This window comes from Carettochelys insculpta, chromosome 9, assembly GCF_033958435.1.
Source record: "Carettochelys insculpta isolate YL-2023 chromosome 9, ASM3395843v1, whole genome shotgun sequence".
Lineage (NCBI taxonomy): Eukaryota > Metazoa > Chordata > Testudines > Carettochelyidae > Carettochelys > Carettochelys insculpta.
This window is the reverse complement of record NC_134145.1, coordinates 54,438,856-54,460,223: the sequence shown is the minus strand read 5'-3', so window position 1 is coordinate 54,460,223 and position 21,368 is coordinate 54,438,856. Positions and strand designations below refer to the sequence as shown.

Below are 21,368 nucleotides of genomic sequence, written 5' to 3'. Positions count from 1 at the left end.
ATGCTAGCTGAGTATCACATGAAAAACATGAATTTGAGACTCCCCAGGTTGCAGAGACCCATCAATTGAGTTGCAAAGAACAACCAGAAGCCACAACATATCCTGCAGGAGAACCAAAGAGTAGGAAGAAACCCAGGAGAGTGTTAGCTGAACTGCAGATGACAGTTGAGAGAGTCCTGCGGTTGGAACCCAGTGATGTAGGTGGGCTCAGGTTCTCTGACCCCCCCCTTACCACTAGGTAATACTGCCACTGCAGACTTTAACTGCTGGGTGGGGACACACCCTGGCTCACACCTGATCATGGAACAGCTTTCTGTTCAGAACAAACTGTTCTTGAAGAGTTAGGTCCTAAATTCATTACAGTCAATCCCTGGAACTATCTCCACTGACTTCAAACAGACCAATGTTTGGCTCTAATCCTTTGGAGCAGAAAGCCCTCACAGAGTCTCCTCTTGTTTTTCCATTCAGGGTTTCAGCTGTTGAAAATCTTTGAGCTTTGGTCCACTTCATTCCAGACTGGCTTCTGCATCCAATTTGTACTTTTTAAAAATATATGCTTCCTCTGCTGGATGGAGTGTTATTGACTCCAGTCCTTCAGTGCTTCTTGAGCTGGCCACTTCTCAGTAGAATTCCCCTATGACTTTTGCCCATGCTTTTTTTGTTTTCACTTAACCTCTTCCTACCCAAATATACTTGAAAAAACTCATGAATAATTTCAACGTAGGCTCGCAGTTGATCTATTTCTGTGCCTGTGACATTCCAACATCATTTGAAACACTCTTGAGAAAATGTCATCTGAATAACAATGGGGAAAAATTCTTATAGGCTTTGCTTCCTGTATTACAATATTTATGGAAACTATTTTACAATCAGTGCACGTCAGTAGTAAATGCTGTTTACTGTGTCCTCATTTTCCTTTGCATTGCTTGCCATGGCAAAGAGCATCTGGACATAAAAAATGAGAATATATTTTATAAGCCATATTTGAAACTTTCTTTCTTTTACATCAAATTCGTATGCATCAAATAGTCTATGCTGGTCCCACACAGATTCTGTTCCTTTACGACTGTCCTTTGTTTTACTAGTTGAAAAAGGTTTCATATGATAAGGACGTATCTTTGTAAAGGCTCATTGTTCTTTGACCCACAAGTAATAAGTACTTTCGTTTTTATCTTACCTCTCACAGGCTATGTCTAGATTACAGGGATTTGTCAACAGATGTTTTTGTCAGAAAACAACTTGTGATAAAATTTTCATCAACAGATCATGATGAAAGTCCCAAGTGGCTCGCAAGCAAACGCAATCCACTCTCAACAGAGAGCAGTCAGACTGCCTGGCCGCTCTATCGGCAAAACAGCCAGCTGGGATCACAACAGACAGGGCACGTCTAAACGGAGCTGTACTGCTGGCAGCTCCATGCTAACAAGCAGTCTCGCAATTGCAAATGGCTGCTCATTAGCATAATCATTGGGCTAATGAGCAAAGCCATGTGAGATCTCGCTGTCGACAGAAAGTGCTGCTAGCAGTAAACAAGCCATATGGGTGTGCCAGCTAAACTGCTGTCGCCGGCCCCTTATGCCTGAAAAAATTCACACACAGCTTGTTTATGCTGGCAGCACCCTCTGCTGACACTGAGATCTTGTGTGGCTATGCTAATGAGCTCTGTGATTATGTTAAGGAGCAGCCATTTGCAAATGCGACAGATGTTGACAGACCTCTGCGACAGTGGTGTTAGTCTTCCTGGGGAGCGGGCGGGGGGCACCTGTCGACAAAAGTGCTGCGTTCTGTCAGCTTACCGTCAACAGAATGCCTTGGGAATATGAACACTCTATGGGTTTTGCTGACAAACTCTCTAGTGTAGACATAGCTGCAGAGAATAGTTTGCAGAATTCCTAGAAATCTAAACAAGTGTATTTTTAAATGAAGAGCCTGAACAGCCATAACTGAGTAGTCACCTGGCATGCTGTCTGGAACTGTGGCCAAGGCTGAAAGAGAGGCGAAAATTTCTTATAATACACTGGAATTGACTGCAATTTATGGAGTCACTGTGGTCTGCTACCTAAATTCTCTAGTCTGGTTTCAGTGAATGGGTAACTTGGTCAAATTTAATGGCCTGTGATAGAGAAGGTCAGCCTAGATCATTTTTTTGTCCCTTCTGACTTTAAGCCCCCTGAATCTGTTCAGTAGCCTGCTGGGTAGGTAAGCTGTAGATGTCTAAGCATTAGACCCTTCAGGCGCTAGCCTTTAATGTTTTCCAGTAAACATGCAGAGGCTGGTGAATAACAGAGACTACCTTAGGAAGCAGTCAAATAGCACTTTAAAGACTAGCAAAATATTTTGCTAGTCTTTAAAGAGCTACTTGACTGCTTTTTGTTTTGATAGTGTATAGACTAACACGGCTCCCTCTCTGTTGCCTTAGGAAGGTTTCTAGACATGCCCTTAACCTGGGCACTCTTGTTTTAAGCTATAAACCAAAAATGAATTCCTAATCCAGCCCTTAGCAGGAGAGCAGTACAGGAGTACAAGGGGTGGCTGGTTCTGCCTGGCACTAGATAACTTATTCTCCTCTTCCATTGTTGATGGAGTTCAGGAAGCAATTTTAACATCATCAGCTGTTGCTTTTACTGGTGTAGATGGAGAGAGATATAAAGAATAACACTGTTAATAACAATGCAGTATGTCATAAGTGCAAGTAGTGTCAGCACTGATTTGTTCCCATCCTGGAGATGGGGACCCTAATAAGAATATGAAAGCAAATATATTTTTTTCAGCTTAGCAGTTGGGAACAGTGGCAAATTGGCAAGGCACACTATAAAGAGTAAAACCACTTTGGAATAAGCCATCATTATATCTCTCAGCAAGAACACTTCTGTGAACCTTATTTTGGCCCCAGATTTAAATTTCCAAAATGTAAATAAATCAATCTTTTATAAATTGATGAATAGAAGTGTTTCTGCCATTTAAAAATTCTAGTGAAAGGAAATGGTTTGTAAACCAACAAACACAAATGAAATACAAGCACTGAATTTTCTGGAAAGATAAATTGGCTACAGTATAAAGAAAAAAAAGACAACAATTAATTTAATTTTCCAGGCAGAGTGAAATATAAATACAAAGTAAATGTGTGTGTTTTTTACACTTCCAATAAGGTAAGAGGTTACTAACATATTGTAACAAAATTTATTTGCCTGGGATTTAAGTTAAGAATAGTAATTTTTTCATAAGGCACAGCAAAATATTGTTCTGATTTCTGATTTGGTCTCAGTAGAAGGTCTGCCTCTAGCTCGCATATTGCTCTGAAGGAATTTTTTCCGCATCTGGGCACTACCCTGGACTAGTAGGTAGTAGAGGGAGAGAGAGAGACAACTGAAATAATTACTGATTTCTCAGGTGCTATAGCAGCACTACTGAGTTCTCAGGTACTATTCACGCTCAGTCCACACTCCTTCTCCTTCCCCTTCCCAGAGCTGGAACACCGTGCATCAGCTGTCCGTGATATTCCAGCTCTGGGAGGGAGGGGCAGGAGCAGGGACAGAGTACAAATCAGGTTATTTGTGCACTCTGAAAGTGCTGGACAGTGGGGAAGGAGCAGGTAAGTTCAGGTTTCTTGTGCCACAGTATACCAGAAGCACATAGAGTAGGGCAAGACAGGAGCCACAGGGCTACCAGTGGAACCCCAGTGGGCCACAGGGTGCTGCCACCTACTGAGGTGAAGGAGGGCTGCCCATGTGGCCTCCCTGCCGTTCATGGTTACGCATTGCTGTGCTACAGTGTTCATCATTCCTTCGACAACAGTGCTACAGTTTAGAATCACAGGCCATGTTATGCGGTGAAGTTAGTTGCATTGTAATGGAAAAAACTGTTCTTTGGATATATCTTTAAGGCCTAGGGGAAAATATTCAACCTCTGCAGGGTTTGTTCAGTAGTATCCAGAGATTGGGCTGGTGCAAATGGACAAAGGGAAATCTCATTCCCTCTCTCTCTGCAACCCACATCCTTTCAAACACAGGTTGAGCACTGGGATCAGGGAGGGAATACTTTTTTTTTTGGGGGGGGGCAGGGGAATGCTACAGACTCTAGCTTTACATCTTTTTCTGTAAAAGAGTGTTATGTTCCTGTCCAGTGTGACAAGCAACATGGGAACGTTTGTTAATTCATGCCCAAATTCTGATTTCAGATGCTGGAGCCTTGAAAGGATGTCTACATAGTGGATATGCACATTGGCACTGTGGATAGGCAGTAAGCATTTGTGACTTTGCAGGCAGACATCAGACTTGGAAAACCAGTTGCTTTAGAATTGGGGAGGGGAGCAATTCCTGTCATTTTGGAACTCGTGATTATTTCTTATACTCGTGCATTTTTGTTAAGATTGCTTACCCTACAGTGGATCACATTAGGCTTATATATAGTTAATAATGCAATTTTTATCCATACCTCATTTCTTTAACTGAACGAATACTACAAATCATTAGCAGGGTGCATCATCAATTCAGTTACTAACTGCTGGGGATTTGGGGGGTTGCTTTTTTTTTTTTGGTTTACTCAGATCCTGATGAGTTTGAGAGGATATATGAGCCACTAGATGTGAAGAGCAAAAAGATTCATGTAGTGGATAGTGGGCTCACCTTTAATCTGCCGTACCCCCTTATCTTGAGACCCCAGCGAGGTGTTGACCTCATCATCTCCTTTGATTTCTCCGCGAGGCCAAGCGACTCCAGTCCTCCTTTCAAAGTAAGTAAACCAGGCCATTTGTGTTTGTTGGGTTTAAGGGAGTTAGACACACAAACATCTGTTCTTATTTTCTAGTGGCATTGTAAATAAGCAACAGCAGTGTATAGCCTTTAGGACTAGTGTAAGCAAAGTTGTTTGAATTAGCAACTGACAAAAGAAGAAGTTGGACTGAGTAGACTTGTAGGCTCCAAAGTCTTACTTTGTTTTGTGTTTGAGTGCAATTATGTAACAAAACAATCCACGTTTGTAAATTCAATTTTCATAGTAGAGTGTGCACATCAGTACTTGTGTAAGATGAATTAAAAAAAGTTATTTATCATTTTACAGTGTAAATATTTGCAATAAAATATCACATAATCACTGTACACTTTGCATTCTGTGTTGTAATTGCAATAATATTGAAAATATAGAAAAATCTACAGTTAATACATTTCAGATGGTATTCTGTTACTTAACAGTGCAATGAATCACAATACATTTTTAGAATTGCTATTAAGTTTTTGAGTTAATTGCATGAGTCACTTGTGTTTAATCAACAGCCCTAATATTAAGCAAATGAGTTGCTCATATTTATACTATAAAATATATCACTAATGAAAATGAAACCACATAACACAAATATAGATACAAATAATATGCACATTCCATAATTCAGTAAATTATCATAAACAACCCCAAATCTGGACCACTCCAGACCCAACCTCCAGTTTTCTGTTAACGTCACGTGTATCTCACGTTAGGCTGCACAAAATTATCTGCCTACACTGTGTATTCCCTTGCAGTTCAGATGGTCGTCTTGTGTAGATACTAAGATAGCTATTTTGAAAAAGATGGCTGTTTATATCAAAATAACTTTGCTGTATAGACCTACCCCAAGGGAATTGTCCTTATCTCCCCTCCCCAGTTTCTCAGCTCTAGGCAAGGGGCTCCCATTCCTCTCCCCTGTGGTATTATATGTAATTGCTGACCCAAAATGGTACACTGACTTAATATGGTAAGATCTTCCAAAGATATTGGAGGAAATTACTGCATCTGCTACAATGATGATTAGACAACAGGAAGTCTACCAAGGGGATTGTGTGGTGTCGTTCAAAAGTGAATCCGATATTCTATCAGAAAGTGCTATCAAGAAAGTGATCCAGGCTGATAGAAGTGGTTGTAGAGTGTGAATTACGGCTGTTTGAGAACTGTTGTGCCCTGAGTTTCCTTTGCACTGCTCTACAGTACATTACATTTACATGCATTTTCAGGCCCCTTTACCAGAGTGATATAAAGTAGCTGTGGCATACAGGAGAGCTCCTTCATATTCCTGTAGGAGTTAGGTACAGTCTGCAGTTTTGTTTGGGGAGGGAGAGTGGTAGAAGCGTACTCTGATCTTACTGTGCCACAACACCTCAATCGTACTAGAAATAGCATGAGAAAGGTCCAAGTTTACAGCTACTGCAGGGGTGGCCAACCTGCGGCTCTTGAGCCCCGTGCAGCTTTTTGCTCAATCAAATACAGCTGCTGCTTGGATCCACACCTGGGCTGCTTACCGCCGCTCTGTGCACATGCTCCAGTGCCTGGAAGTAGAAGTGCATGGCTGCGGCGTTGGCACCGGTGTGACCTAGCTGGGGGGGATGTTGAGGGGGGGGGGTGCCTGGCTCTGGGAGAGGGGAGGGGAATTGGATTAGAGTGGAGGGGAGGGTGCCTGGCTCTGGAGGAAGGGAGGGCATTGAGCCTCATATTATATATTTATACTTATCTGTATGCATATAGATATATTTTATATATCTGCATAGATATATAGATAGATAAAATACATATAAATATGAGGCTCTTTGCACTCTATCCACAGCTATTTTGGCTCTTAGTGTCTAACTGGTTGGCCACCCCCGAACTACTGCATTTGTATGTATTTCAGAAGGTGGTTGCCTTGTAGCTGATGCAAGAATTCTTAAAATTAAACATGCACACATTAGCAGCTGGAAAGAATGTAATAGCTGGATTATGAAGCAGAATTCCTAAGCTCTGGCTTCATAGAGCAACTCCATGGTGTGATGTAGGGAATGTCTCTGTATTGTCTTGTAAAAATTTACCTTTGGTTATTCACTGCATTGCAAGTTTGCTCGTACAATATGTTTGAAGTGAAGCTAAGTTTTCTAGTGTGCCATTGTGAAAGTAAACCCAGTATTTTATGTGGGATTTCCAAGAATAGTGCCCTCCAGCCTAGACTAAAGGAGTCACTGGAAAATAAAGGTTGAATGAGATTTATTATTTCCCAGTGGCAAGTGCAGAAGGCAAGAGTCTCTGATCCACTGCCTTTACAGGAAACAGACAGACAAAGCATGCAGACAGTTCTAAATGATCAGAGGAAGGTTAACATTTCCAAGGAATGTTAAAGCTACAGAAAAACAATAACAGGATATTTTCATGAGGTACTTAAAGGGATTTGAAATCCTTATCAGTTGTTAAAAGTGAATTTCAAGTAGCGTCCAGGAATACATCCACTTTGGAGACTCACCAAAAATTGTAGCGGTTTTACAGCCACATTGCCGATTAAATAATAAAGTTTTTCTCCCTCTCCTGCTGCCACATGTAAGTGCCACCCTAACAATACTGACCTATTAACGATCCCTGTACTTTGCATGCTGCTTAGATCTTCCCTGCATAAATATCCCATCTTCACTTAATTAACTTATTCTCAAAGTCCAATGCTTAGGCAAATTTCATTCCAAATTCAGCCATTTTTTTTTGTCTTTAAGGAGAACAGGATCCGTTCCCATGATCAGCCATTATCGTTGACTTTGTAAGGTCATATACACTGAGATATTTTTGTCACATTTTATGTTTTCCCAATAATGTTCTCTGTGCAGGGTTTTAAATGCATAGTCCTGTACTGCTCATTGTTCGTTCAGCTCTCTGTCTGTTGATTGTTATTTTGCATTCAGGTTGGGAGTAGCATATTGTAACTTTAAGATATTTATTAAAAATAGTAAGATTTCATGCACTTTTAGACCTTCATATAAATTCCATCAGAAGCCCCCAAAACTCTGAAGACCATTTGACAGAAGGGTAGAATCTTGGCAAAAAAAGAAAAGAAATACTTCAAATTTTATCCCAAAGGGATTTCTTAAAAAGCTGATCTATTAATTCTGAACATTGAAGAATATGATAAAAATACTTACTCCTGGGGGAATTATGCACAAAAATATACTTTGACAAATACTTTCAAATTTTGAAAAATTCTGAGTATTTTATTTGTCACAATAGCACAGTATGATCACACCAGTTTCAAATGTTTTGGGCATTTGTTTCAAAATCCTGTCAGCAAGTATGTCTGCAACAATCCAGAGAACAGAACAAAACAAAAAAAAAATTGAGAAATGGCTTTTGACAAATAGATTCCTTAGTAGGCATATTAATACAGAACACTTAGCAATACTTCATTTAAACGACAGTAAGGAACGGTATTTCCTGCACTTCTCAGAAGTAGTGCAAAGACCTAAGGGAGTAAGAGCAATGGAGGAGCTGAGGGAGAGGAAAGTAATTGTTGGGAAGGAGCCTGGGGCTGTGTCTACACGTGCCCCAAACTTCGAAATGGCCATGCAAATGGCCATTTCGAAGTTTACTAATGAAGCGCTGACATGCATATTCAGTGCTTCATTAGCATGCGGGCGGCAGCGGCGCTTCGAAATTGACGAGCCTTGCCGCCGCGCGGCGCGTCCAGACGGGGCTCCTTTTCGAAAGCACGCCACCTACTTCGAAGTCCCCTTATTCCCGTGAGCTCATGGGAATAAGGGGACTTCGAAGAAGGTGGCGTCCTTTCGAAAAGGAGCCCCGTCTGGACGCGCCGCGCGGCGGCAAGGCTCGTCAATTTCGAAGCGCCGCTGCCGCCCGCATGCTAATGAAGCGCTGAATATGCATGTCAGCGCTTCATTAGTAAACTTCGAAATGGCCATTTGCATGGCCATTTCGAAGTTTGGGGCACGTGTAGACGTAGCCTGGGTGTGAAATTGGATGGTGTTGGGTATGTGGGTATGGGTGTGAAAAGTATGGAACAGCACTGGGGATGTGCCAGGACTGTTAGGGAACTCCCACCATGCAGACCCTCGATGACCCCCAGGCTCACGTAATCAGGCATGCACATCTGTGCTATCCCCATGTGTCCTTCCAATCTGCCCTTACTCATACAGCCCTTCCCCTTTCTCCATGTGGCCCTGCACCTCCCTCCTTCATCCCATTTGTCTTTCTGTCCATACCTAGCCATACACTGGTCCCTGTGTGGCTCTGTATTCCCTCTCCCTGTCCCCTTGTGTCTCTATGCCCTTATTCAGCTACCCCGTCCCCCCATGCACATTTAACCCTACGCCTCTCTCCCCCTTGTGGCCCAGCACCTCCTCTCCTATTCAACCCCTGCCGCAGTCTGTCTTTCCCTGCTACCCTTATGAACCTCTGTCTGACCCTACTCAGCACCACCATAGCAATGCTGTCTGTCTCTCTTAGTGCTTGCTCCTGGCCTGGCCCAACAAGCGCAGCAAAGAAGGCGCTGCAGGCTCTTTCTCTTCCCTCGCTGGCTTGGAGCTGCTGCTGTGTTCTAGTGCCATAGCACAATCTGGTAGGCAAAATGTGGAACTGCAGCAACTTTCCGGCAGAAGCTATCTTTGTGCAAAAAATTAAAACTATACACAGCTCATTAATTTGGTGCACATGGAGTAGTGCAGAATTACCTCGTGAGTAATTGAATACCGGCATACCTTTACCTAGCAAACAGCTGTACTTTGTTGACAGTAGTTTTCTGCTAGCTTCTTTCAGTCTGCCCAAAAGAACTTCAGCCAAATTCTGCAGTAATGTGTCCATGCTGTGGAGTTCCCGTTTGACTTACTTCCCACAGTGCCTATGTAATACACAATTTGTCCTTTGTTTGCAACAGGCTTGAAATATGTGTCGTCTAGTTTCATACATGTCCAAAGTGGTTTCCCAAAGGAAAATCCTATTTCACTTTGATTATATTTAGATAACACATGGTTAAATATAGACTGATCTTCCCTGCCCTCCCATAATATGCCCACAGTCTATGCTTTTGAGTCATTGTCTGTAAATTATTTTGGTTGCTTCTCTCTGACTTCAAATGCAGATTTGCTTGGAGAAATAATTCTGTAAACGTAGCATTTTGTGGATCGGTGTTAATTAAATCTCTTTGGTTTCCTAGAAGTGATGCTCACTATAAAAAATAAAATTTTGTGGGTTTTTTTTTTAACCAGTCAGCAACACAAACTTATAACTTGACAGTCAAGATGAATTATCACTAGTAATAAAGGTTGCATGAGCCAAACTAGGCTCTTGATTGCAGTTGTGCAAACCCATTGCCTTCAAATAGCATCTTCAATGGCAAATATGCAGCCCCATTATTTTCATTGGACTCACACAGGCATAACTGGCTTTTTAGTCAATTCTGACAATGATATGAAAGGTGGAATGCAATTTTGGTCCTTCTTGGTTTGCCCTGCAAGAGTTAGTGGTACAAGTCATTTTAAAATAAGGTAAACAGATATAAGTTTCTGTACAACAGGGGAGCAGAGTTGCATAAGAAAACAATTTTGGAGACATGCTTTTAAGACTGGAACTTCACTCTAAGAGTTTCAGGCTTTAAAGGAGAGCCTACATTTCAAACCAAAAACTGTTTGTGTTAGCCATCAAGCCCAATCTGGCAAAGCTTCACTCATGCCATTGCTCCTCCTGATGTCAGAAAGCAATGGTTTGTAAGATAGCTCCCAGATTGGTTACCTTTGTTTATCTCTGTGACCCTCAATAGAAAGTCTCCAGTTGCGATGGCTACTGTAAACATTTGAAACTTTGCTTCCTTTTTAGGAAATATTGCTTGCTGAAAAATGGGCCAAAATGAACAACCTTCCTTTTCCAAAAATAGATCCACATGTATTTGATCGAGAGGGCCTGAAGGAGTGCTATGTTTTCAAACCCAAGAATACTGCAACAGAGAAAGACTGTCCAACCATCATCCATTTTGTTCTGGCAAACATCAACTTCCGGGAGTATAAAGCTCCAGGTGACTTCATAATAGCTGAGACACTAAATCTTGGTGTTCCAGGAAAAAAGAAATTAATGTATCAGTTCTTACATTCTGAATGCTTTATCAGAAATACCTAGCAATCTTTGCTTAATGGCCAAGAATTTCCAGAGCCCCGTATAAAAGCAAGTTATACAGGTTGAAACTCTCTAATCCGGAACTCTCCACTCTGGCAAACTCCATAGTCTGGCATGATTTTACTTAGAGGGATGACCACTTATCATGGGTCTGGCCAAGTTTGCCAAAGTCTCATAAAGTTTGTTTACAGCCACCAGACCTGGCTCTCTGTGTTCTGTGTTGTTGTTTACTTGTAACTCACCCCTAAGTGTCTTGTAAGAACTCAGTAAGCAGTGTAAGTGTTCATAGTGTGCTAGAAGATATTGACCTCCTGTCATTCAGCAAATTCTCTTGTCCTGCACTGGTCAGTTTCTGAGGGTGCCAGATGAGAGAGGTTCTTCCTGTACTTCATCTCTTAAAACTTTCCCTTTATATTTTCAAAGTGATAAAATATTGCCTCTGCCTTTTGTTGTCTCCATAGGTGTTCCAAGAGAAACTCAGGAAGAGAAGGACTTTGCTGACTTCGATATTTTTGATGATCCTAATACGCCATTCTCTACCTTCAATTTCCAGTACCCCAATGAAGCTTTCAAAAGGCTTCATGATTTAATGGAATTCAACACTCTGAATAACTTAGATGTATGTACAGGGGAAAGATGTCTGATTTACACCAATTCAGGGATGCTGTGGGGAGTCCAGATAGTGATGGGATTAACTAGAGATGAGTATAAATCCTTACATTTACTGGCAAAAAATCTTTAATATTTTTTCCTGCCTGTGTGAAGGATAGTGCGAACACGCACAAAAAGAGAGTTGTGTATGCAGTTAGCTATGCTGTTCTGCATTTCTCTTTCTGACATAATGCACTAGTAAGTTGGGAACAATAAATATCACTGAATGGGAGTTGGGTGAGGCACTAAATGCAAAACTCTGAATTAAACTTTTCCTGGATAAATTCTTTATGAACGTGAGCTTTCATACAATGCATACCCGTGCACAAAGAAGTATGAACCGTGAGGAGTTATTTCCTCTGCATCATGGGAAGGGTGGGAGAGAAGAGTAATTGCTTCTATTTTTAGCTGTTCAGCTAGTGCACTGATAAGGTCCTGTCTAAAGCAGGAAAGGAGATGGATGAGATGGGCAGGGAGAGTCAGGGAGAGGAGAATTTTGCCCTTTCTTTTAGCATCTGGTCTTAAAGTCTGGAATTCCAGAATTGCAGAACAAACAGTTATTCATGATATCCTGTTCCTGTAACTGTGTAATCTCCAAGATAATCATGCTGCTAAAATAACAGATACACTTTTCCTTTGAAATGAAACAGCCAATGAATGTTTCGGGAACTTTAGAAATATAGTGTTGGAAGGGATCTTGAGAAGTTATGAAGTCAGCCCCCTGTGCTAATGTGTAAACCACCCCTGGTGGAGGTTTGTCCAACCTGTAATTAAAACCTTCAAGAATAGGGATTCCGCAGGCTCCCTTGGAAACCTAATCTAGAATTTACAGTTCCAGATCCTTTTCAGCACCATTACTATCTAGTCCAGGGAAGGGGAGCATTTTTTGGCTGGATTAACTCTTTTGGGTGCCTCGGGCTGGTAGGTTTTTGGGGCCCTGCTCGGCTTTGGGGTGGGACCAAAAATGAGGGGATTAATATGCATGGGGGGGAAGCTTCTGGGTAGCAGGTAGAGGTTGGGTGTGTGGATTCTGGGCAGGAAAGACCATGCAGAAGCAAGGTGGGGGCTGTAGGGTCTGAACAGCAGGTACGGTGGAGTAGCACTGGAGGTGTGGGACCTGGGTGGGGGCTGCAGTGCAGAAGCAGAGTGGGCTGCAGGGTCTGGGTGGGAGGTAGGGTGCAGGAGCAGAGTGGGGTTGTAGGGTCTGGACAGGAGGTACAGTGTAGGAGTGGTAGGGATGTGGAGTCTGGGTGGGTGGGTGGTACAGTGCAGGAGCAAGGTCTGGGCAGGAGGTAGGGTGCAGAAGTGGAGTGGGTGTACAAGTGGGGGTGTGGGGTCTAAGTAGGAAGGAGAGTGCATGAGGGGACAGAGGATTGGAGCACTTATCTGGTGTTTCTCCTGGGGGCACAGGTGGCTCCGCGCTGCCCTGTCCTCACAGACACCATTCTCCACCGCTCGCATTGGCCAAATTCCTCGCCAGCTGGAGTGATGGGGAGGAGTGTGCGCTGTGGAATGGCAACATGCAGAGGGTCTTCCGTCCCTTTCCACGCAGAGCTGTCCATGTAGGGACTTTCGTCTCCAGCCACATGTGGTGGGAAGGGAAAAGTGTTGAGGCTTGTAGGCTTGCCACAGTACTGGAGAGCCTTGATCCTCATGGGTGTGATTAAGGCGAATCTCATCCCTGATCCTAGTCAGTTAGTCCCTCTTTTGTCATTCTGCTGTTGCTTTTATCTATCAAATGAAGACTGTTTCAATGTACTGGTAATTTCCTGCCATAAGAAAAGAGTTAGGTACGGTGTAACTAAAGCTACAATGCTTTTCATGTTTGGGTTCTTGAGCTTGTTCAGGCTTCATTCCAATTTGGACTCATACTCGACGTCTAATGTAGTTTTTTGTTTTTACTGTTCCATCGTTGTAGTATCTGAGGTTTTCCCATGGAATCAGATGCAGCCACTCGGTAGAGTGACCTAAGAGAATAGGAACAGCCTTCCAAGAGGAGTAGCGAGGGGGCAAATCTTCTAACTGGTTTCAAGACTGAGCTTGATGCATAATGAAGGGGACGATATGATGAGATCCCCTGCAATGACACACAGGCAATTTGTGGCTGCTGGTAGCAAATATCTCCCTTGACCAGTGAAGGGCACTAGACAGAACGTTCTAAAGGTGTCTGACTGTTGTGTCTTGCAGAAGTGCTCAGGGTCAGGACCACTTTATTTTGGGGGGAAAGAAAGGAAATTTCCCTCAGATGAGGTTGGCAGAGACCCTGGGTTTTTCACCTTCCTCTGCAGCGGGGGCACAGGTAACTGGCTGGTTTAAGCCAAAGTAAATGGTGGGTTCTATGTAATTTGAAATCTTTAAATCATGATTTGGGGACTTGGATAACTGTGTGTATTAAGCAAGTGTGTGGGTGAGGTCCTGTAGCTTGCAGTGTGCAGGAAGTCAGACTAGATGATCTCACTAGAAGATGGTTGCTTCTGAGTTTAGTCTGTGGGATGTATACTGTGCTCTGCTACCTTGCTTTGTGACTTTGAACAAATGATTTCACCGCTTTAGGCCAGTTTTCTCATCTGAAAATGGAAATAGTGACATTTGCATCTTTGTAAAGTGATCTGAATTCTATGGATGAAAATTGCTACATAAGTTATATAATTCCTAAATAACGCTTTGCTAAATGAGGTCAGAGTCAGTACTCCAGAGATTGATTTGTTCTGCCAAAAATGTAATATTAATCCTGTTAAGTTTGAGCTCAAGAAACAAAAGTAAATTTTAAAACAGAAGCCATTTTGATGATTTAATGTTACCCTGGCCATGTCTACACTAGCCCCAAACTTCAAAATGGCCACGCAAATGACCATTTCGAAGTTTACTAATGAAGCGCTGAAATGCATATTCAGCGCTTCATTAGCATGCGAGCGGCCGCAGCGCTTCGAAATTGACGCGGCTCACCACCGCGCGGCTCGTCCCGACGGGGCTCCTTTTCGAAAGGACCCCGCCTACTTCAAAGTCCCCTTATTCCCACCTGCTCATGGACTAAGGGGACTTTGAAGTAGGCGGGGTCCTTTCAAAAAGGAGCCCCGTCGGGACAAGCTGCGCGGCGGCGATCCGCGTCAATTTCGAAGTCCCCTTAGTCCATGAGCAGGTGGAAATAAGGGGACTTTGAAGTAGGTGGGGTCCTTTCGAAAAGGAGCCCCGTCGGGACGAGCCACGCGGCGGTGAGCCGCGTCAATTTCGAAGCGCCGCGGCCGCTCGCATGCTAATGAAGCGCTGAATATGCATTTCAGCACTTCATTAGTAAACTTCAAAATGGCCATTTGCATGGCCATTTTGAAGTTTGGGGCTAGTGTAGACGTAGCCCTTTATATTTGAATATTCTTGTAATCTTTGATTTATATCTCAGAATCAGATAGGGACCAGATTCTAATTTTAGGTATTGCAGTATAATTCCATTTACTTCACTCATCACATCTGATTTACATTGCTTTAAACAACATTAGATACAAGGCCCAGGTATATTTTTGTTCTAGTGATTTCATTCAATAGTTGTAAATATTGTCTCCGGCAAGTGTCAGGGCTTTGTAATAAGTACATGATCAAAATGTGCCACCTAGTGGCTATATTTTATTCTTCTTTCTGCAGCAAAGAATTCGGATTTGAACATAAACATTTTTAAAGACAGTCTCTCCTCTTCTGTGCTATATATTTTTTAAAGAAGGCCTAGGACATTATTTCATAACAAGATTATCTACATAGCAGAATTGAACAACCAGAAGCACTAATCTGCAAACAGATGATGATCAAGTTTTGCATGATTAATTCACAAGGTTCTTCAACTAATTCAGTTAGCAGCAGGGCACACCTTCTCCACGGAGCTGATCCAAGGAGTATGAAATGAAACCAGAGTAGATGAACTTAGCTTGCTGTCTCTTTTTCTTTTAGCTGCTGCTCTTGTGTTCTTCCTGTTTTGGGCAGAGTGAATGTTGAATTTTCAGTAATGCTTAGAGGCAAAGAGACTGGCATTTTTGCCTCTCCAGGTTCGTAGCAAGTGGCTCCTCTAAATGTACATACATTTGCTTTTTACACTGAGAGGGATTTAAATGTATGGCTCTTTACTGACAACCCTGCCTATTCCTCTTAAGTCTTAAGAGCCGTTGAGTTTGTTGTATTTTTGATCAAAGAGCAGACCAAAGACTTAAGGGGCATTCAGTGTGATGAGGGTAGAGGTGGGATGACCTAGGAACTAAATTGTGGTTAAACAGTTGTTGACTTTGTACTAGGGACACACAAACTTCTGTTACCGTCAGTTATCAGGCTCGAGCCCCCAGATAAGAAATTTCCTTGGTGTTTATCAGGTCTTGTAGTGCACATGATGCTACCATGATTAAAGGGTAGACCTGCCACTGTATTAGGATAATCCATAATACACTACAATATTATAAGCCGTCTTGCTTCAAAATTCTTCAGTCTTTCCAGATGCCACCTGTGGGCTACGTCTACATGTGAAGCCTACATTGAAGTAGCTTATTTCGATGTAGCAACATCGAAATAGGCTATTTCGATGAATAACGTCTACACGTCCTCCAGGGCTGGCAACGTCGATGTTCAACTTCGACGTTGCGCAGCACCACATCGAAATAGGCGCTGCGAGGGAACGTCTACACGCCAAAGTAGCACACATCGAAATAAGGGTGCCAGGCACAGCTGCAGACAGGGTCACAGGGCGGACTCAACAGCCAGCCGCTCCCTTAAAGGGCCCCTCCCAGACACAGTTGCACTAAACAACACAAGATCCACAGAGCCGACAACTGATTGCAGACCCTGTGCCTGCAGCATGGATTCCCAGCTGCAGCAGCAGCAGCCAGAAGCCCTGGGCTAAGGGCTGCTGCACACGGTGACCATAGAGCCCCACAGGGGCTGGAGAGAGAGCGTCTCTCAACCCCTCAGCTGATGGCCGCCATGGCGGACCCCACTATTTCGAAGTTGCGGGACACGCAATGACTACACGGTCCCTACTTCGACGTTGAACGTCGAAGTAGGGCGCTATCCCCATCTCCTGATGAGGATAGCGACTTCGACGTCTCGCCGCCTAACGTCGAAGTTAACTTCGAAATAGCGCCCGACGCGTGTAGCCGTGACGGGTGCTATTTCGAAGTTAGTGCCGCTACTTCGAAGTAGCGTGCACGTGTAGACACGGCTGTGGTTTATTAGATATTAGGTATATTTATTAGATATTACTAAAGAAAAAAAGCCAACAACAACAAAGACGTTACTGATTTGACAGTAAGAGGTGGGAAAGCAAGTAGGATTCCTTCTTCTGGGAATGAGGGCAATGATCCTTTTTAAAAATTTTCAACATGCAGACTATTTATCTGTTTCAAAGCCCTTTCTTCTATGCCAGGCTGGCTTGCTTTTTGTATTAAGAGGAACAGGTACACATTCTGATGTGTTTTTTTGCCATAGTTAAACAGCCACAGTCCATGTGAATTCTAAGAATTGCCAAGTTATACATTGTGTGTGTCTGCTTTGCAGGTGATCAAACAAGCGATTGTGGACAGCATTGAATACAGAAGAGAGAATCCATCCCGTTGCTCTGTGTCCCTCAGCAATATTGAAGCAAGAAAATATTTTAACAAGAACTCTCCAAGCCGTAATCATACATAGGAGATGTACTGTAGGTGCCACTCCTTCCAGAAGTTAGCTAAATCAGTGCCACTGGATCTGAACATGTGCTACAACACATCATTGCTCAGGTGAAGGAGCAATGTGAAACTGAGGAAAGCTTTCTTGTGTGTGAAATTTTATGTTTCACTATGATTTGTACTTTTTTACACTTAGTTTCACGTCTGCAAACACTTACAAAATTCCAGCATGAACAGCCATTTCTTTACTTAAAAAAATATGGAATTGTGTGCGTTTTGGGTGCAAAGTAACTTAGTTCAAAATGCTCCTATTTTTAAAAAAAAAAACTTCTGCCAATTGCAGGAATATTTTCTCTCAATATTTGACATCTTAAATGTTTGTTACAGTGATTGTTGTGTCTGGGTTCCTGAAAGGGCCACCCTGGGAATGTCACATCTGGGACAGCCTGCAAGAAGTAGGGCATATGCCTCCCACCTCGCCCCAGTGCTGGTGGTTTATTCTACAATTAGGTTCACCAAGCCATTAACAAAGGAGCTTCTGCAGTACCACACTGGTTAACCAGAAGGCAAATGAAGTTCCTTTTAGGCATTCTATCTCCCAGCCAGTCAACTCAGTCTATACAACTTCTTTGACTATAACCCAATTTGTACTCCAAGTGGTCATCTACAAGTCTCCTCCACTTCTTTCTCTCTTGAGAAAAACCTTCTAGCTGACTCCAGGAGTACCCCAGTTACTGTGCTTCAGTCTCAGTAGATCTTCTCCATGTTGCCTGAAGTTTTCCTCTTTCATGTTTTCTGTGCAGGTTCCATATAAGAGCTTGACGGACTATGCTGGATGATGGTTATTCTATAGTGAGGGGTTGTTGAAAACCCATCTCACCATATGTGAGATTCTTACTAATCCCAAAGGATCAGAAACATGTCCAAATCAATATAAATCTCACCCAAATACCATGAAGTCAGCCAACCCTTAGTAAACAAACTAACCATTTCATAATAAAAGAAGAGGATAATGAATGGTTAATAGATGACACACACACAAATAATTATGAAGTTCTTCTTTCAGATTTGGAGCAGTAGTGGAACTGACTACGAGCTTGTGGAGTCTGTCTTGTAACTTCCAAATGATTGGAGAGTCTTCAGTTCATAGTTAAGATACTCCTTTTAGATGTAAATCGGCATTCCAAGGAATTAGCCCAGGAAAAAGGCAAAATGGCGCTCTCTCAGCTTCCTGTATGTCAGTGGGCTCCAACCTTTCTATGCCTAAAATCACTTTGTAAATTACAGGGTAACCCAGCATCTACCCGGCTCCTTCCCTAAAGTCACACTCACTCAATATCCCTCTCCCTCTGTCACGTGCTGTCTCTCACCCTCACTCACTTTCACTAGGGTGTGGACTCGGGGCCAAGGCCGAGGGGTTTGGGTTCAGGAGGTATGCAAGGTCGGGGAGGAGTTTGGGTGCAGGTGGGGGCTCTGGGCTGGGGCAGTGTGTTGGGGTACAGGAAGAGGTATGGAGTGCTGGCTGTGGCAGGGGGCTCCAGACTGGGGCCAGAGTGTTGGGTACACAACAGGGGGAGGGGAGGACAGGGGTGCTTGCTCTGGCAGGAGGCTTCAGGCTGGGGCAGAGTGTTAGGCTGCAGGATGGGGTGGAGAAGGGAGACTGGCTCTGGGAGAGGCTCCAGACTGGGGTGCAGCTGGAGTTGTGGGGTGCTGGTTCTGGGAGGTGAGTCAGGGCTGGGAGAAGGGTAGAGAATGGGGTGTGAGGTGTAGGCCTGGGCCAGCAGGCGTTTAGCTTAGGCAGCTATAAGCCAGCAGTGCTCAGACAACCTGCCTGCCTTGCCGTGGTCCCGTGCTGCTCCCAGAAGTGTCCCACTGCAGTCTTGTCTCTGTTCTCCCCTTTAGGAGAGAGGGGATGGCATGTGTCCGCACTCTGACCAGTCGTCCCCAGCACTGTCCTCACAGGTCCCATTGTCCTGGAACTGGCCAATGAAAACTGGATGTGGGCAGCTTGCGGGGACATATTGTCCCTCTCCTCCCAGGGAGAGCACAGAGATGAGCCTGCAGCTGGCTGCTTCTGGGAGCTGCATGGGTTCATGCAGCCTTATGTGAGCTCTGTTGAACTGCTGGATGTCAGTGGCCTAGAGATCACAATCGACTGGCTGAGGCTCCAGGATCAACCAGTCGACTATAATCAATGGGTGGTAACTCTTGCTGAATATCCTCTGTTATCTGCTTAGAATTTTACTTCCACAAACAAACCCCACAGTCGCTGTTTGTGAAAAGTTACTGGGCCAAGATGGAGTCCAGGGTCCCGTGAGCAGATCACAAGCCCGGACATATTTTGCTGCATCACAGGGGGGCAGCCATTGGCTCCTGCTATGTGAATTATCCTCAGGCAGAGTTATCCTGATGGGATGAATTTCTTCAATGGCCCTGCATGACAATGGATTCTCCTTGATGGGCCATCAACACGTATCTCTCTATCCCTAATTTAAGTCTTGTTTGGAGGATGCAATACAAGAAGGATTAAGGTCACAGCACTTAGCCAACATTCAGATCTTTGAATACAAAAGATGATGCCCACATATAAACAGGATAATCACGCTTAGCAAATCAGAACATTTCTATGGGCACCTTCCATGGTGCACTTTTCACTTATTTGAAAATGGCACTGGGATGCTGCATAGGAGAAAGGTCCCCGTTTGTATCACGGCTGTTACCATTGTCCTACAGTTTCCTTAAATCTTATACGGACCCTTGTCTGATAAATTTTACACACCTGTGAAAAGGCATTGACTTTCTTCAACACAATAAAACATTAATGGCATAGATTTCGTGTATCGGTATATTCAAGTTAAAAGCTAATGCCCAAGTACCATTCCACTTTATATCATGAGTAAAATTGCAGATTACTTCAGGGTGAACAGGATTGGCTCTTTATTCAGTATCAGCTTTCTAATGTCTAAAGTTACTCAGCAGTTGTCTCTTAATGGGCTAATGTTGATCCTTCCAAAAGACTTCCTTTATAGATAACCCTTCGCTGGAAGGGTTTTTGAATAACCGATCAATACTATACTCTGTCCAGACTGACTGTGCCAAAAATCCAGTATATTAGATCCCTCAGGGAACATTTCAAACATTGTTTTTCTTTCACAAAGAATATAGTGATGCCTTTTAAAAAAGAGATTCTTATAATAAGTGGGGAGAAAATATTTTATATTCTTACTGAAGATTATTGGTTTCACCTTCAGTTAATGGAACTTACCACAGACCTTAGTGGAGAAATGTTAATTCATTCTAGATGAAGATCTGTCCCCAAAAACCATTTTAATTTTAATTTTGAATACTTTCATAAAAAATAACTGCAGTTTTCCAGAACTAGTCATTCAAGCTGTCTCCCATGTCTTATGTGATTCATGTCAGTAAGTGTTGGCTCTTGAGAACTTTTCAGTGATTCACATACCTATTTCAGCAACAGAAATCAACTTTAGCATGTCGGAGAGCATGGATTTTCACAGCAAAAATAAGCAAAAGGATAAAAAATTTCTAGGTGACTATGTGTCTCTCTGTACAGGCTGAACTTCTCAAGTCAGGCATTCTCTGGGGGTATGTCTATACAGCATCCTTATTTCAAAATGATCCATTCCAGAAGAGCTGTTCTGAAATAGCTTATTTCGAAATAACATTGCTACACACACAAAACTCATTCCAAAATAGCACTTAGCTATTTCAAAATACAGCGTCTATGTGCAGAGCCTATTTAGAAACAGAGACATTGGACACACTGGCTGTGTCTACACTAAGACAAAACTTTAAAATGGCTATGGCATTAGGACACTTCCGGCTGCAGTGCTTTGAAAGCGCCACTTTCGAACACGCACAGCTCGGCGTGGCTAAACGGAGGTCCTTTTCGAAAGAACCCCACACATTTCGAAATCCCCTCATTTCACTCAGCTGAACGGAATAAGGAGATTTTGAAATATGCAGGGTCCTTTCAAAAAGGGCCCCCATGTAGCCTCGCTGAGCCGCGTGCATTCGAAAGCGATGCTTTTGAGGTGCCGTGGCTGGAAGCATCCTAATGCTAATGAGGCGCTGAATTGAATGTTAGGATGCTTCCGGCCGCGGCACCTCAAAAGCATTGCTTTTGAATGCATGCGGCTCAGCGAGGCTACATGGGGGCCCTTTTTGAAAGGACCCTGCATATTT

General features: G+C 43.2%; 1 protein-coding gene across 3 annotated transcripts in view; it reads left to right on the top strand.

Annotated features, from left to right (window-relative positions):
• PLA2G4A (phospholipase A2 group IVA) overlaps positions 1 to 20,887 on the top strand; it is a 125,498-nt gene extending 104,611 nt beyond the window's left edge. For all 3 annotated transcript variants that reach the window (XM_075002883.1, XM_075002881.1, XM_075002882.1), the window contains exons 15-18: positions 4,547 to 4,731; positions 10,582 to 10,777; positions 11,337 to 11,494; positions 17,053 to 20,887. In XM_075002883.1, the coding sequence (XP_074858984.1) occupies positions 4,547 to 4,731; positions 10,582 to 10,777; positions 11,337 to 11,494; positions 17,053 to 17,184 (671 nt within the window). In that variant the 3' untranslated portion in view covers positions 17,185 to 20,887. The remainder of the gene's footprint in view (positions 1 to 4,546; positions 4,732 to 10,581; positions 10,778 to 11,336; positions 11,495 to 17,052) is intronic.
• The last annotated feature ends 481 nt before the right edge of the window (positions 20,888 to 21,368 follow it).